The sequence below is a fragment of the Botryllus schlosseri genome, chromosome 4, assembly GCF_051294905.1.
Source record: "Botryllus schlosseri isolate E-star chromosome 4, Bs_hap1, whole genome shotgun sequence".
Taxonomy (NCBI): domain Eukaryota; kingdom Metazoa; phylum Chordata; class Ascidiacea; order Stolidobranchia; family Styelidae; genus Botryllus; species Botryllus schlosseri.
In genome coordinates, this window is record NC_137239.1 from 25,460,338 (window position 1) to 25,479,323 (window position 18,986).

An 18,986-nucleotide genomic window follows, 5' to 3' on the forward strand; every position below is an offset into this window, starting at 1 on the left:
GTATGTAAATTCCCTGCTTTATCGCGCCGAGAAAGGGATTCGCGCCTGCCTATACTCTCCAATAGGGTTATGAAATGACCACGCATGAGTTTGATACCACTGAGATGAGCTAGACCGGTAAGTAACTCTTGTGTTAATCTTTCACCTGCAGTGTTAACGCGGTGGTTTTCTGAGGAAATGGTTGCCGACAAAAGAAATTTCACACTTATCTTTTGATTTTAGACCACATCATGTTTGGAGTGGAATGCACCATTGACATAATCAGCTGTTCTGCGATAATTGTGTGGTACGTATAGCTGACTAATCATGATACGAGTTATAACTCAGTCTGAGAAAAGTAATAATCAATCATATTTCATTTATAAATATAAAATTGATTGATAACAGCAATTTCCTCTGCTGACTGTAAGATTTCATTAAGTCATTTGAACGGAAATTGGAGTATATTTACGTTGACTAGACGTAAATAATTCAACGAAATTTGCGAGTGTGCGGTGTGCGCTGCAGAAATTGCATTCTCAAATATCCCTCGCCAAACACGTCGACTGTAGGATATTTATTTAGTTTTATTCCTGTTTTCATTCCGTACCTTTCAAATGTTTACAGAATGAGCATCATGGCCTGCTAATACGATGACATCATTATCTCTGCGTAAACAGAATGGGTAAGTATTGGCTACAAGTATACAATTTTATGACTATGTGAATACAGTTCTTAAAACCAGTTCTTCAGCATATATAATCATCGATACAGTACATTACAGGGATATCGATGAGAAATTATTGAGATGATGCTCAACTCAGTGTTGGGATGACTCGAGTCAGACTCGAGTCACCTTTTTCGTATGACTTGACTTGACTCGAGTCACTTTGCTAAAATGACTTGACTTGACTCGGCCTATCAGAAATGCGGATTAACTCGTGACTCGGAGCAAAGTTCACGAGTCAATTTCAAGTCATCAAGTAATCGGTGTCGATCAGAATCATTGCATCTTGCATATGTTCGGATTGTTCGCGAAACGCTGGTGTAACCCGTGAGAGCGACCAATCAATTAATGAACGTGCGTTTTACTGAGCCTCCATTGTTCTCTCACAAATGCATTACCGCAAACAAAGTGATCGAAGCTTACAGCTTACGTTGTCGTAAACTAGTATAGTAAAGTAATTTTTGTTCTCTGTTTTACCTTAACCAAACTTTTTGTTTTATTGAAACTGAATTCGAATATAGTTTATATAGTCCTCAACCATTGGCGCAGGCTCGAATTGTATCATATCGATTTGTAAATGCGTAATATATTGCATCTTATCAATTCGTATCTATTCTCTATATTGGCTGGTAACTATAAACTGAGGTTTAGCAGTTCTACGCATATGTGAGCGATACAGCGCCTTCTTGCATGTATATTCAACTTTATATTCGTTCATCGGTTCAAAATCAATGACCACTCAATCTGTATTGAAGACAGCTAGCAAAATACAATGACGTTGTCATGCCTCATACTTCGAAAAGGCAACTTGACTTGAATTGTGACTTGACTCGTGACTTGACTTGACTTGACTCGACTTGACTCGAGTCACCTCCAAAAATCGAGTGACTTGACTTGAGGCGAGTCAAAATATTCAATGGCTCGAAATGACTCGTGACTCGAAGGTATAGTGACTTGATCCCAACACTGGCTCAACTTAGGAAGTGGGGCTGTCGTCGCTTTCCATAATATTTGGAGTCTCAACTCCAATTTTCTGCGAGTCTAAAAATCTTCGGCCGACGCGTTCGTAGTTGCTGAGTTCTCCGCATTGCTGCTTCCATGGTTTGTGCTCTTCCTTGAAAATGGTCCGGATTCTGTTCAACACCAATATTATGACGACGACGTTCTTGATCGCGAAATAAAGGGTTGAGAAACTTTGATCTCCACGGGCGAAGATGAAAGTTAGCCGGACGGCTAGAAATGGTATATCTTGACACATCAGACCGAGAACTAGCGCCCAAATGTAGTTGTAAAAGCAAAATAGGTTACAGCGGATGCTAGAGTCTGACTTGCATCCCCCTCGTGGCATCTCAATGCTAGTGGTCGAATTCTCAACATCCTGCGTTGGGCTCCCATCCGCTCCAGGCATGCTTAATGGTTTGTCTTGATTTTGATTGTTATCCTCGGGATTAGTCACAGGCAGGGTTCTGACTGCGCTAGTTGAAACACACAATTGCAGCAAACCCAACGTATAGACAAGTAACACCACGATGACCTGAAATTTAGTGTACGTCTAGTAAAGAAACACGAAAAACCAATTTTTCAGATGTACCGTAGTTTTAGGAATGATAATCCCTCCGCAAGATAGGCCTACTCAGAGTGTGTAAAATATACCTTCAATTGCTCCAGGAAAGCGATTGAGCTACGAGTAATAGAATTTTTGACACAATGATTTTCAAGGTACATTGCAGCTGTAACTGGGTCACTGGGTGTGCGGCGCAAATTACAGGTGGATGACAGATATGGCGATGCATTGAGCAAATGTATAAAATATCAGTATACTGGTTTATCGTTTTAAGATGCAGTGTACTATTGAGACTGCATTGACTGCTACTTGATATAATATTTTTAAAGGGTTTTGAACAATCCGAAGGCTGATTATGCTACGCTTGACTGATTTCAGACCATTGATGAAATTTCCCCTCCATTTAACCTTCAACCCTACACCGCATTTGAGAATATACCCCATCAGAGCTACCCAGAAGCCGAAGTGCCAAATCGCAACTGTAATCCAACATGTGTTTACTCCTTTTTGAAAACTACCTTGAATAAACCTCAATTGTGCAGAACTGGAAATGAGTAGAAAAGTGTCAATTTTCAAAATGACGTAACTTTTGACCCCAGAGTTCAATATTCTTCGAATAAAGTTCATTGTGTTCGGAATTAGCTCATCTACGCATGTAAGCATACCCAATTTTAGAAGATAGAAAAGTGTGGTGTTATTCATTTTGGTTGTCCAAGTTAGTAATGGCTCTTTACCATCCTTAATAGGAATGAATCGTATAAAATATACATGAATCTTTGAAATTGTTGTGGAGAATTGCATCATCTCACCATCCCACGTCAATGGCTAAATTCATGCTTACCATATCCCCCGCAGCTAAATCCAGAATGGAAGTTATGTCAGCCCCGGTGGCAAGTATTCCAATCAAAAGTATAGAATGCTCCTGAGCTGTCAATTTTCCCTTGGGACCCATCCACTTTCCGAACATAATCAGGAAGACCATACCCAGTGCAATAATTTCTATGCCGATCTGGTGATACAGATTTTGAATGTTTAATATCGAGTAAGAGCCACCAAGCAGTATTTAGACCTGTAAGACTATGCTTATTGTTGACAAAATCACTATTCCAATTTGCGGTATATGCAGCTTTACCGGTTCACTTTTCTACTAGAAATATAAGGTTTCTCTGTATATTATAATACCCAGGTAAGAATCTATGTTGGCTTAATCCCATGCGTTAATTGTCTCGAATTATCTAAAATAAATTGTCTATGATTTTACTTTACTTCCTTCAAATTACCCTGCGGGCATTGACCGTCACAGAGTATCAGTTCCCATACACAAGGTAATATTGCCAGGAGAAAGGTGAATGTACTTGCACTAATCCTGAAAGAAATATACAATCAATATTCATATCATATTATAGATACCCCTTCAGCATATTCCCCGCCTGCCTCTTCGAATCAACTGTAGCCTACTTTCGTGCGACGTGGATAATAATTAAGTATATTCCTAGTAGGGGTGCTCAATTCGCGGATCGTGATAGTCCTATCGATTGCAAAGATAATATATACATGTTGGTAGGTTACCAGTGAAATATGACATTTTCGATTTCGGTTAAGTCATTTCGGGCGACTCGATTTGACTCGAAATACGGAAAATGACTCCACTAGACTTGAGTCACTTTCTGCATTGACTCAGCTTGGTACTCATTGCTCACGTCTCGGGATGTTCTGTATGACTTGAATCAAATCACCTATTTTGATAGACTCTCGGGTGTCTTTACTGTAACGAGTTGCTGTGATAAACAATAGCAGGGAACCTCGGTTTCACAGCGAAACTACCATTTGTATCTCACGATGCGCTCGAATTCTTCATCTGTGGGAAATTGATACCTGCTGGTAAGTAGCAGCACTAACCAAGCTCTCGGCACAGGCTGCGCAGCTCAGTGTTCAGCTTTGACAATCCGCGAAAGCGTATATTAATGACTGCTTTTCAAAACTACTTACTTATACTCAAGTATTTAAGTGAAATTCAGCCAATTATTTTTCCACTTGAAATAGTTTTCAGTTGCATTTAAAAGTATTAGAACTAATTGTCGTTGAGTCCATTTGTGCGTCCCTATATATAAAATATACTTGAGTAGCTTTCTTCGCTACTTCAACCACACTTTGGGACGACACTTCGCAATATTTGATGTTAAAAGAGCCTTTTGCCCAGATGGGCTATTAATGCCGTAAATAGTTTTGAAAGCGACCTGAACCGGGCTCTTTATGTGAGGATTTGTACATTATTCTGTATTTCCTTGACAAACTTGTAATAAAAGTACATTCTCGTTGGTTAAACGCCAGCGGTAATAAATATGTTTCTATACAAACCGATGAAACATCGCGCTTAACATACCACTTCCATTCTTTTCCCTTTCTCCGGATAGCAGTGTAGAGCATCTCAATCACGATGAAAGTTGAGATGAATAACATAAACCAGTCAAACCATTTCGCTCCCCCGCTCCGGACAATAGCCTTGAAGATGAAGACGAAAATTGCATAGGCGATGTATAAAAGCCGTACAAATATGGCGGTTGATATATGTCGGAATACTGTGCAGCATGCTCTCGTAAGTGATGGGCAATGCATTATTGTAGGTGAGCTATGTATATGCCGATCGATGATATAAGTCACCCTGCAGAAAGGTCATGAAAATATTTTTTCGCTTGCAACTTGAAATTTTTCTGATTTTTTAGATTATTCTTGTCTTAGCTGCAATGCTATGCTCCTGCATAGCAATTCCTACACCTGTAACCATATACATATATCTGTACCCAAGAACGGTCAACGCGGAAACACAAAATGAAAAATATGTGATATAGCTGTACGTGGCATCTCTATGACATTAGTCTCATTTTTAGTCCAAGCCCAGTTAGTAGACTACGACCAGATCATGTGGAAGCATACGCCTATTGTGATGTGGCTCTTATCCCAGGAAAATCAGTCATTGTAGTTGAAAATATCTAATACAAGAAATTATTTTATTAGGCTCATACAATGCATTCGTACCATCAGCACATGATATGGGCTACTTTGGGCAAGTGCTAAATCTTTAGTAGAGATAAGCTACACATCGTATTAGGGATGGTGTGAACCTCTGAACGGTTCAGGTTCGTGTGAACGCGAACCTTTTAAAAAGGTCCTGTGCGAACGCGAACGTGAACCTCGTGACGTCGCGTGACGTCATATTGCTAATTCCAAACCTACATTTCAGTGAAGTGATAACCTACATGTGCACGACACCTAGCGACGATTCGGGCCGCTTAATGCCACAATGCTGAAGTACATACTAACGTTTTAAACGTCACCAAGTGTAACGATTGGGGCAATGAAATGATATGATAATCCCATAAAATCAATATCTTCCGTCGATTTGCCAACAATTTCGAGAGGACTTCCAAGGGAATATAAGCTTACGCCTTAACGGTCTAGGTCAGGCCGGACAATGTATTCGGCGTCTGAGTATTACTACGTTGATATTGAGCAGAGAAAAAACGCGTTTCTATACTTGCTACCGATATTATCCCATTAACAAGTTATACCGCAGTAGCCAACACCCTAATAGCACGGATTTGGTTTTCATGGTACAATAACATATGATGTCAAGATTGACCCCGTACGACTGATAGATTTTTTACATCAGACAACGATGTCAATATTATTGATAGGTTTAATAAGCATCATTCGCTAACTACCTACATGTAGTATATTTCGTTCTTGATGTTTTGTATATTTATATTGAAATGAACCCGAATATTTTCGACTGACACTTGTCAGGGTTAATCGTCGGTAAATTGTAGAGAATTCAAAAGAACATCGTATATCAACAATCGTATCACAAAATATGACGTCACCCGCGTGAAATGTCGAATACGAGAGCATTCAATGTACTACCGGCGTGCAACGGATGACATGATAATCCGTATGGGAGATAAAGAGGCACTCTACTACTTTTTACAATACGAATACAAATAATAATGATGATGGCAGTGAAAGTCAGTTCCAGGTTTCATTTTGGAAATATGGAAACCTCACTTGTTAGATCACTCCTGAAATGAATCTAAATACATTTGAATGGATGTTATATTTCGAGGTACGGATGGACACTGGACAGCCCTCCCATATTGCACAATCATCGGTGTAGACGCACAGGCTACCGTGTATAATGGAGGGGAGGGAATATCCTTTTTCATTATGGAAAACAGTGAAGGACCAAGTACTCTGCCCTGAGTTATGCCATTTTCTAGGCGTTCCCTCATTAGAGAGAGTGTTACTAATGCCCACTTGATAAGTTCGCTCGCTTCGAAAACTCTTAAGCCACCCCAACATGGGGCCTTTGATGCCCAAGTTAGATAGTTTGACCGACAAGTCGGGGAGCGTCACGCCATATCACAGGCTCCTTCAATATCTAGAAATGCGACCAGCGTTGAACGCTGATTGTTGATGGACTTATATATATCGTATTGAATCGCAAGTACTCCTGCCTTCTCAGAACCGCGACTGTGACACGTACAAAAGCTTATTCGATTCTAGAAAATAAGGCAGTCTTATTGTTACCATCACCTCTAGAATCTTGCAAAGATGACTGGTAGGTGATATTGGTCGGTACGATTCCACCGGACGCTATGTTTGCCAGGCTTGAGAATTTAAACAAATACATAGTGTTCCCGACACTGTGGTAGCTGTCCCGTCGTCGCACTTTCATGTGGATAGTTAATTTATTCTCTTTCTCAAAATCAGACTTCCTCAGTATGAAATTAGCGGTATGATTCGAGTTACTTCTGGCGAACATGGTGAAGAATGCTTCGGACTTTCGAATTATCATCGCCCAACGTGGTGTTGTGGTATACTTGATGGATGGTATTGATCGATTGGACACTGCCCCAGACATCAAGGCAATCACTTTCCATATCTTAGAAATATCTTAGAAATCCTGTCAATTTATGTACTGACTCGCAGAAAGTTTCCTCGTTTACGTTTCGCAGACAACACCACTAATTTCGGCATTCTACGCGCAGTTCTTTGAAATACAAGACGTTGACCATACTGATCGGTCTTTCAATCTTAAGACATGCAGCTTTTTTGCCGAACAGCTCTTCGAGGTCATCTGACATTCCGGTGCATTTTCTTGCGTCGACATGACTTGAAAATTCCATCCAATTTGCTTTCCTGAAATACCATCTTGTATTTATTAGGTTGAGCGAGTCGTTCCGTCACGACAACACGTAGAAATGATATGTTATGATCGTTTCTGACGAGGTGTTGCGTCACTTCTGCGTGGCATCTAACTGCAGACTGCAGTGTCCGGTGACGTGATGATGACGTCAAGTAGGTTATTCAGAGATGTGCAAACGCCAGTTAGAAACTGGTATATGCAGGTTATATGACAATATTATTGTTACACGAATATAAAATTCAGATACCTGTGGTCGCGCTTCTTTATCACATATGACTTAACAACTTCTCGGCCACCCGAATCGCGATATAATATTGCTGAACCTAGGACCACAACAGCACTTCATCAGTACCCCAAAACGTTAGTCTTGGGCTCCACACGAGGGTGATAAACCGAACTTCTGGGGGACTTCGACCCCAGTCCCCCCAGCCTGTACGCCTTCTACCGCTACTCATCATCTACATTGGGTGTCCGTTTAGTAAGTGAGCTTGTAAATATTTGAATTAAATTGTTGTACTTGGTAAAGAATAAACATAATTCGTCAAAATTATGCGATATAGATACCGTGTGAGGACAATGAATCATGTCATCATTAAGGGGAAGCGAGTGGTGCAGTGTTCTAAGCGACACCGTCACGACACCAATGGTTCCTGGTTCGAGTCTCGGCTCTATACTTTGTTTCTATGTGTTGGAGGTTTATCTGGGCTCCTCATTGCCGATCCCGCTGAAAATGCAGCGCAATGATAAAAAGACCAGAATAAGAGTGAGCCGAGCTCCAAAGTCGGGAGCAGAGACCCGAAGATTCAAGAAAGAATGAAAGTTTGGGAGTGCGCGAGCATGAAAAAGTCCAAAGACCGAAAGCGCAGATACTGAACTGTACTAAAATGCGTTGTCGTGGCGCACAAGGCCTATACACAGGCGATAAGCGCCACTGTTGTTGTGTGTAATAATAATAATAACAATGTCATAATTAAATTTACCGCGCTATAATATTGCAGCCAGCGGACATGTGACGTGCCGTAACTAAGCTAGAATATTGTAGAATCTAACTATAAGATCGATCTGATATCACAGCATTTGAGCAGTGTAGCCTAATCCTGGTTTGGGGCATGCTCCTGATAAGTAGGCTATTGGTCGTGTCATTGCTCAAGTCGATTTAAATCAGCCTTACATTTACCTTCGAAAATTGCAACAGATAAATAACAATACGAATATAAAAATCCTTGTGTCATAGTAAATGTCCAATCGCCGAGCATTGCATTTGGTATTAAAGCGGTGGAGCATACGTTACTCGTCACCAACATGGATAAAGGGGCCCAAGATGTAAATACCTCTAATCTACGAGTCCGCAGAATGACAATAGTTGCCATAACAACTTGCTAAGATAGCGAAATACCAAGCTACGGCCCTCTGATTTATTACTATATTTCCAATAACACGTGAGTAGTTTGCTACAACCAAAGTTGCGACTTGCGACCTAGTCACGGAGTTCCAAGTCACAAGCCCATCTCTGATTTTAACGTCTGGCTCAAGTCAGCTTCAGTCATTTGCATTTTCCCACCGAGTCAGTGCAAGTCGGAGTAACTTTAGGAAAGTTCGCGTCCATACGTCTCATAATACCAGAGTCAGCTGAAAAGCTCGAAGTATGAAAAAGTCTATATTATCAATACATGTTTTGCGAGAATACGACGAGTAAAATAACTAAAACTTCAAAAACCGACCAATTTCCCGAATAGCCGAATAGGCCAACCTCACAAAGATCATGCAGGCCACCGGTTGAAAACGACTGTTCCGATTCAACACTACACTTCGACACGAAACAGTTCAACCACGGCAACCAAGACAAGACTGCTGCTACTAGTTACTCGCTAACGACCTCCGTACTCGACGACGGTCAGTAAGCCCGTCCCCATTATTGTATTGTAACATTGCTACAGTGTATGTATATGGTTGATTTGACAATGGAATCGTAATATTATATACCAGAGGTCGGGGACCTTTATCGACAAAAGAGTCATACTGACCCTAAGATTTTAATTGTAATTCTCAAAGAGCCATACATCGGTGTCAACTATTATGTCACAATTGAAGATGCGTTACGTTGTTGAGGCACAAATCAAAGTTCACTATCATAAGGGACTCGTCATGTTCGCCATGTATTCTGAATAAACACTGGTGTGGACGCCAGCACCAACCTAGCCGATTGCCCACAATCATAGCCACACTACGAAAGTCGATGCTACATGCCTGAGTAGTGATGGTGTCATTATCATTATAGCATAGTGTCCTATCACTATGATGATAGCATCCCACACGTTTTTTGAATAGAACACTCCCATTGTTTTATAAGCTCTCTTTTGTGATTGTTGGATCGTGGCGTTTCGGATAGCGTAGTGGAATCGTAATACTACTTAATTGTGAAAATTGCTTTGTCCCCTCCCCCGACGTTCCCCCATAAATCCATGTGAGTGTAAGTAAACCAATTAAAGGTTGCCAATCTTTTCGAGTTCCATGTACAATAAGCAATATTCTATAAGGTAAGATGTGGAAGTAGCCTACGTGGCAATATAGTCAAATATAAATTATGTGGAATATACACGTTGATCGGCCTATAGCCCTGAATATTTTGGATTGGGAAAATAGCTGAAATGGCCGTGACGTAATGCATTACCTTTGATATAAAGTACACAGATGATATAACGCATGAGAACAAACCTTTAGTCGGAAACGGGCTCATGGTCCTTGTTACTATATAAGGCATGGGTACTTATCCAGGGATCCGCGGACCCCTTGGTGGTACGAAGTACCAATTTAGAGGATGCTAGTTGCATTGTGGAATTAGGCCTTATGGAGCACAAAATTGTTTTGCTAAGCAACAAGAATGGTATAGGCCATTATCTGTCCAGATGTATTTAACCCCAAAATCGTCTCCGTGGTATGCGCGAGCGCGATTTCATGTCGATAGTCTTTTGGACTTAAATATAGGTAACATCAGAAGTTGTGTTGAAAACGGACAGGGGGTACGAGAAATCTCATTGAAAGATCAAGGGTAGCCCTAAAAAGGTTGGAGCATACATGTTTAGTAAGCTACTTGGCGCGGTATCCACCCAGTTATCGGGCATTATCTTAGAGGGGCACTGCACTATAAAAATGCTGTGGTCTCAAATCGAAGGGCAAAAGGAAAAAAAAAATTTGGCCGCAGCCGTTATCTTCAGAACGCCACTGTAATGAAGCTGCAATGTATTGAAATTTCCACAAACACATCATGGTCCAGCAGTCACGCCGAGATCGAACTTTAAATAGTGGTCAGCCGATGTTATGAAGGAAATATGTCGTACATACGTCAAAGTGGTTTAGATACCCCGTTCAACGAAAGATATTCAGTCAGGAGATTATTGTCAAAATCCGGCCTATAGTGTATTCTATTTCAGTCGTGTACGACATATTTCCTTCATAACATCGGCTGACAATGACAACTATATTAAGTTCGATCTCTGCGTGACTGCTGGAGCATGATGTGTTTGTGAAAATTTCAATGCATTGCAGCTCCATTACGGTGGCGTTCTGAAAAAAAGCGGCTGCGGTCCAAAATTTTTGTTCGTTTTGCCCTTCAATTTGAGACCAAATCATTTTTTGAGTGCAGTGCCCCATTGATTGAGAAAATTTATTTCAGTGGTACTGCGGGTCTGAAATGCATTCAAATCTGTGGTATTACCTTGAGGCATGGGCAGCACATATCGGCCTGGATCTGGCTGACACGATAACCTTGCGATTCGTCTGCTTTATATATCTTCATCGTCCAAACACATCAATGGTACAAATAAAAATAACTTCCAGACACCTAAATCGCCTCATGACGTCATTCACACATGACCGGACTCTGGGACGACTTCACCTAAGCCAGCTAAACGTGATTTCAGATTGGGCTTCTGTCTTGAACATACTCCTGCATTCCTGCATGTGCTCTCATTGTTCCACGCTAATTGTGTGATACTCACATTCCAACTTGTCCGATTTAAGACAAAAACAGTACAATAAAATCATAAATGACTACGGATTATGCTGTGTAATTTGAACAGAAAGTTGAAAAGGTAAAATACTTGCAGGATGTATGCAAGCGAGCCCGCGGCGATTGATTGAAATATCACAGTCTCAAACTTCTATCAGTATTACCTATAAGAAAAATTTAATATAGGACTGAGTAGGTTTTAGTACCGCCCTCCGATTATAACTTGGGCAATTTTCACATGTTAAAAATAATGGGTACGTTCATAAAACAATCACTATATCTCGGGAGACAGATTATGCTCCAAATTCTTTCATGCAAAGGATCAATTCGTTAGCATATTAGGATCTATGTAGAGATATACACCGCAGATTTACCACATCATTAGCGATTCAGCAACTAGAGATTGTCAAGGTGATTCCAATTCATGGATTAAACCCAATGTTGTCAGATGCCAAGTATCTTTGACCCGCACGCTCATGGTTTCGTAGTGCGTTGCATTGTTCCGTCCAAGGCCTGTATTCTTCTTTGAAAATGATTCGCATTCTATTCAAGGCCACTGGTATGATAACTAAGTTTTTAATCGCGAAATAAAAAGGTTGAGGTCTCCCGATTTAAATCGCTTTCAATGGCATACAAATGAAGGACTAAAATATTATATCCTGGCATAGCAGACAGACTACAAGCGCCCATATTTCGTTGTAGAAGCAAAATCGATTACAGCGGATACTAGAATATGATTTGTTGCTCCCTTTGTTTTCTTTTGGTATGCTGCGTTTCTTTTTAGCCCGATTGTTCCGATTGTCGTCGTTGAAGTCGGTTGCAGGCAACGTTTTGACAAGAGTAGTGGAAAGACACAATTGCAGCAAACTCAATGAATAGGCAGTCAAAATTACGATGACAAATGGACTATGCTGAAATTCAATATACATCTAGTAAATAAACAGGAGTGTGACAGCCCACCCATTAGCTGTACATTTGTATTTATTACTTGTTAATATGATATTATTGTCATTACTGCTATGCTCACCAAGTGTCTTGTCTAGTACTGACTACGTCGAATGGACACTTGGTGGACACTGGACAAAGCATATCACTTGTTTCGCGAACGGAGCGCCTGTGCGTGGAATAAAGCTCACAGAATACGACAGTGGAATTTCTTATCATTTACAATATAGGTCTTACACGGGAGTAGTCAAGTTTTCCTGATGAATTGTAATTCAAGGATATCGACGAGGAAAGATAATGTTACCACAATATAAGCCTACCTGGAATGAGTAGAATATGCCTTCAGCAGCCCCTGGAAAACGATTGAGTTACAGTTACCCAGGTATCGTAAGTCGAGAAACAATGAAGTTCTGCAGATGCACTGCGGATGTAACCGAGTGTGGGGCACCACTTGCAAAATTTGATTACTTTGAATAAAGGTGGAGAGTCATGACGCTTTATTTAGCAGATGAATGGAATATGAATACACTGGTTTATCATTTAACAGTCTTTCATGCTAGTCATGTGAATGGAACTTCTGTAGGTCTATGTCTGAAGTTGTTAATACTGTACTGTACATTTGCTAAAGTTGTGCTCACTTTTCTTCCCTCCACAATGTCCGTTGTGCTTGCAACAGGTGCTTGTTGTGTCGTCACTGATGCTTTGTTTGACGCGCATGTTTGTTTTTCCTTCGCTAACTCCAGAATGTCCGTTATGTCTGCCTCAGATGCGACAATAGCAATCAGAAGTAAAGAGTGCTCGCTAGCTGGCAATTTCCGCTTGGGAGTCATCCACTTTTCGAACATAACCAGGAAGACAGTTGCTAATTGTGGTGTTAGTAATCATTGTTGATGTAATTATTACGCTGCCTTATATTGCACCCGCTGTCGTGGGTATGGTCATTCCTTATTTGCCGAGTTGCTGTTAAGTTGTACGTCTCGCTAATATTAAAGTAGTATTGGACTCAGCGTTCTGCGTTCCTGGTCATTGGATATTGGGTCTAAGTCAGGACAGTCGTACAAGGCTCGTTGTCATAACTGCGGGCGTAAAGGACATTACGCAAAAGTGTGCGAGTCAAAGCCGCAGACGGAGTCGCCTATGTCGGCAGCTGTCCATGCCTTTGCCGATTTGCAGCGTCGCGCTGTTCTAGCGGGCGCCCCGACATGCCTAGGTAAGGCTGTCGTGCCCATCTATTTGAGGAGGAGAAAGTTGAAATCCCTGTTCGACACCGGAGCTGCTATTAACTTCATTGACGCGCGGCGAGCGCGGAAGTTGGGGCTGAAGTGGAGAGGCGGATCATCGTCGGCTGATCTTGCGGTAAAGAACACATCTGCAGAAATCTTGGGTTTCGTGTGGACAGATTTCACTTGTTGCGGTCGGCGCTACCGAAGCATCAAGTTTGCTGTTATGAATGACCTTTATGCTGATGTTATCATCGGACATACATTCATGGAGAAACATCGCTCTATAATATTTCCGATGGGAGGGGATCTTCCACCTCTGAATATCAAGGAATTGGCAGACGCCGACGAAGATTGTCTTGGTGATGATAATCGGGGGAAATCTGTTCCCACCACCGCTCCTACTGTCTCTGTTGCAGCTGCCAACGGTCTGGAAGAACCGAGATTATTTGAATTCATGACTGCGGATTGTCACCCTATTGCGACGCGCTCGCGAAACTACAGCGAGGATGACAAGTCGTTTATTGACGCGGAGATCAAGAGGATGCTCGAATCGGGTACAATTGAACATAGCCGTTCACCTTGGAGAGCCCAACTTGTTGTAGTAAAGAGTAATCGTAAAAAGAGGTTGGCTGTGGACTACTCTACAACGGTAAATCGTTTCACGTGTCCTGATGCGTATCCGTTACCTCGTATCGAAGATCTCGTTAACGAAGTTGCCCTAGACAAGTGGTATAGCAGCATCGATCTGAAAGAGGCATACCACCAGCTGAAAATTCGTGATGACGAAAAGATTTACACTGCATTTGAAGCCAACGGGAAACTCTACCAGTTCCGGCGCGTTCCTTTTGGAGTAACCAATGGCGTGGCAGCGTTTCAGCGGGTGATGGATAAATTCATCGAGAATAGTAACTTGAAGAAAGTCTACGCATATCTGGATGACTTGACAGTTACTGGGGCGACGAGAGACGAACACGATGAGAACTTACGAAAATTGCTAGATGCCGCAGCCGAGGTAGGACTGCATATCAACGAAGAGAAAAGTAAGTTTGCTCAAACTAGTTTGAATATCCTTGGTTACGAGATCTCTCATGGAAAAGTAAGTCCTGATCGAGAGCGAATGAAACCTTTGATCGAGATGAAGGAACCGACAACACCAAAAGAGTTCGCAAGAATCAAAGGTTTGTTTGCTTACTATGCTCGCTGGATACCTGATTTCTCCACTCGTATCCGGCCCTTAAACGTGAGTGAGCTGCCTCTGGATTCAGAGGCTATCAAGGCATTCATAAGATTGAAGGATGATCTCGCTAAAGCTAGTCTTTGTGCAATCCGCGATGATTTGCCGTTTCAGGTTGAAACCGATGCATCCGATGTGGGCATAGCTGGCGTTTTGGCTCAGGGTGGCCGCCCTGTTGCATTCATGGCGAGAACACTAAGCAAACACGAGCGGAACTACCCTGCAATCGAAAAAGAAGCTCTAGCTATTATCGAAGCGATCCGGAAATGGGAACACTTCTTGAAGGGTCGTCACTTCACATTAACTACTGATCAAAAGTCCGTATCATTCATTTTTGACAAGAGAAACCGAGGGAAGATCAAGAACGCGAAACTTACAGCGTGGCGGTTGGAACTTGGACAGATGTATTACGACATATGTCACAGACCAGGTAGGCTGAACATTGTTCCTGATGCATTGTCTAGACATGTCGCAGTGAGCATTCCAACGACTATGCAACTCCAAGAAATTCATGACGTTCTAGGTCAGAGGTCTCAAACTCAAATGTGCTCGCGGGCCAGTTTTCTAGTTTTGACGACGCCGCGGGCCGCACCATTTATAGGGGTATTCTATGTCTATCCAAGTAGGCCTTATTTGGCGGGAATGGTCCTATTGAAAGTGAGCCGATCCAGCAGACTGACAGTAAACACACACACATCGTCAAAATGTGATTTACTCTGGTATCAATTTAGGCCTGGCACGAAAAGAATCATCACATTTATAACTATTTGGATGGAATTGTTGTTGTACTTGATATATATTAATTATATGATATAGAAACCATATGGGCGGACAAATGTATGATGCCATCATAAAAGCTATCGGGTTATAATTTTTCAGCTACTATGAATATTTTGAATTTAACAGATTGATAATAGAGACTGATCCGATATCAAAACATTTTTAAGTTGAGCGTTGTAATTCCAATCCAGGATCCGGGTATACTGCCGATAAGTAGGATAATAATCTCATGGCCAAATATCTTCAATAATAGGAGCAGAAAAAAATATAAATGTAATACAAATATTTTAATGAATGTGTCCTAGTGATTGAAATGTCGGAACGCCGAACGGCCCATTGTTGTTACATCGTTGGAGCGTACCACTACAGTACTCGATACCTTTAAGTGGCCTTAATAACATGGTTTAGCGATCAAAGGTGTAACTACCAGATTGCCAATGTTTGCGATAACTACTTGCTTAGTTAGCGAAATACCAAGCTGCGACCTTCTGATCTGTTACTATTCTCCTGATACGCGATTAGTTTGTTGCGTCCATGGTTCTAACAAATTCACGGCATTCCGAGTCAACTCGAGTCATTTTCATTTTGCCATCGAGTTAGCCCGAGTCTGAGTAATTCTAAGAAAGGTCGCGTCCAAGTCCAACTCACAAATGTCGGTCACGAATCGTCTAAGGGCCAGGTTTTGTCATCATGAATTGGAAGTGTGGTGAAATAGTGAATCTTCTACTGCATGGTAGCGTTTGCAATTGATGTGATAGTAAAGTTTGATAATTTTGTTCCGGCTTTCGGATCAATTTAAGAAGGGAATTTTCAATTTTTAACCTGAAAATATATATGTGACACTTATATATTGTCAAATTGATAAAAATCTAAAATATCGTCGGGGGCCGCACAAAATGCTCTGGTGGGCCGCATGCGGCCCGCGGGCCGCCTGTTTGAGACCTCTGCTCTAGGACATCCTGTCATGGCTCGACTGGGTCATTTTGTTCGAAATAGAAACCTTCCTTTCACCACTGAGGAAGTCAAGGCTATATGTAGGAACCGCAGGGTCTGTGCAGAACTGAAGCCAAGGTTCTTCAAACGAAATCCTATTCCATTGGTAAAGGCTTCGAAACCATGGGAACGGTTGTCCATGGATTTTAAAGGCCCAGTAAAAGGTCAGTTTCCTCATGTTCTTATAGTTGTTGATGAACATAGCAGATTCCCGTTTGCCTTCCCGTGTAAAACGACAACGTCGGAGGCTGTAATTGAATGCCTAGAGGATCTCTTCAGTTTAGTTGGGTTTCCAGAATTTGTTCACAGCGATCGTGGATCGTGTTTCACCAGTAAAGAAATGAAGGAATTCCTGGCTGAAAGAGGCATTGCATTCAGTAACTCGACGCCGTATCAAACACAAGGCAACAGCCAATGCGAACGCATCAATCAGACTGTATGGAGAACTGTCAAATTACTCCTGCGTTCTCGAAACTTGCCTGAAAACAAGTGGACTGATGTTTTGAGTCAAGCATTGCATTCCGTTAGATCCCTTTTGTGTACATTGACTAACGCGACGCCGCACGAGCGGTTTTTCTCCTTCAGCAGACGCTCTATGTGTGGGGAAAGATTGCCCGAGTGGTTATCGTTTGGACGACCGGCGCTTCTGCGACGATTCGTGAGGAGGAAAGGAGACCCTCTTGTCGACGAAGTGACCATACTGGAAGCGAACAAAACCTATGCCAAAATACGCCTGCCAAACGGTAACGAAGGAACTGTATCTACTTCTGATCTTGCCCCATGTCCAACAGGTGCAGACTTGGACTATGGTTCCAGAGTGCAGGATGACGATGCTGAAAGAAGGGAGATGACGGAACGTGACGGTACTGCATTGGTTGACGCAGATGACGATCCTGTTCGCGATGAACCCGAAAGCCTGCGTCGCGAACATCAAGAACCGAATTCGCCATCAAATGGTGGAGTCGCCGAAAGGAACGAGACCGTTCGCTCTGTAACTCCGACGCTACGGAGATCGTCAAGAATTCGAAAGGCTCCCGATCGCGATGGCCAATCCGTTTCTATTATACACTCGTAACTATATGTATTTCGTATTGAATATTATTTTGGCGGGGGAGAATGTGGTGTTAGTAATCATTGTTGATGTAATTATTACGCTGCCTTATATTGCACCCGCTGTCGTGGGTATGGTCATTCCTTATTTGCCGAGTTGCTGTTAAGTTGTACGTCTCGCTAATATTAAAGTAGTATTGGACTCAGCGTTCTGCGTTCCTGGTCATTGGATATTGGGTCTAAGTCAGGACACTAATGCAATGCCTTTGACTGCATTCTAGTGATAGAAATTGTGAATGTTCTAAATCGAGTAATAGTGACAAAGCAGTATCTAGATCTGCAAGGACGTGCTTGTTGTTTTCAAATGTATTGCGAATTTGCAGCTGTAAACCTTGACTTTTCTGTGGGCAATATAAGTAGGGTTGCCAACGACACGGACCCAAAAACCAGAACAACCAAAAAATTGGATTACCATCAAAATGACTGTTTTTGGTCATATTACTATATCTATGAGTCATGTCATACTAAATTAGAAACTACTGATCTACAAAAAGAGAATGGAATTGCTGCATTAACTATGATGATTCTTATAGACTAAGTTTGGGTTGCTGAATCCAACGCTCGGCTCACAATTACCCTATAATTTCAGGATTTTTTGCTGTGCACTGTGCAGTGTGCATTTTTCCCAATTTCATAAATTTATCAAATTTGGGGTTTCTTCATGAAAGAGACGGTAAGCTTATAGCAGCAACAGATCAAATATTGTATTTGAAATCGCATTGGATGATACGCGGACGCTGAAAGTTTTTTAATAACACAGAATCGCAGGAGTATTCGGAAAACTTCAATCCAGAGGCTATCAATCACGGACCTCGTCTAACGACTAACTTGTCGAATATAAGGACAAAAATAAGTAGGGCTGGGCACAATAATTCGAGTACTCGAATCTGAATCGAGCATTAATTTTAATGATTCGAGTCGAGTAATAAAATACCATTTTTCGAGTACTGAAATTATACGCTTCTCGCCACTGAAAGTTAATTTATCAACGAGAATTATAGTTTCGATACTAATTTTCACTGCTGAAGCCTTGAAGCCTTGATTGGCGGTATCGTAGCATACGAAACAATGGTACGAAGCTACGAAGGCTGCTGGACGTAACACATTTCCGAAGTCATGATTATTCCACAACAGTGTCACCAAGTGGAATGAAATCGGTATGGTCGAAAAAATACCAAAGTATCATTTATGACAGGGGCGGGCAACTTCTCCAGTCGGC

The 18,986-nt window shown here is 41.7% G+C and overlaps 1 protein-coding gene across 1 annotated transcript; it reads right to left on the minus strand.

Annotated features, from left to right (window-relative positions):
• Nucleotides 1–1,548: 1,548 nt before the first annotated feature.
• LOC145437569 (transmembrane protein 26-like) lies at nt 1,549–9,403 on the minus strand. Its single transcript, XM_080314837.1, has 4 exons — nt 4,654–9,403; nt 3,537–3,636; nt 3,112–3,279; nt 1,549–2,240 (listed from the first exon to the last, which is right to left on the minus strand). Exons 1-4 carry the CDS (start codon nt 4,884–4,886, stop codon nt 1,683–1,685), a joined length of 1,059 nt encoding a protein of 352 aa, XP_080170963.1. The 5' UTR covers nt 4,887–9,403; the 3' UTR covers nt 1,549–1,682.
• Nucleotides 9,404–18,986: the final 9,583 nt, after the last annotated feature.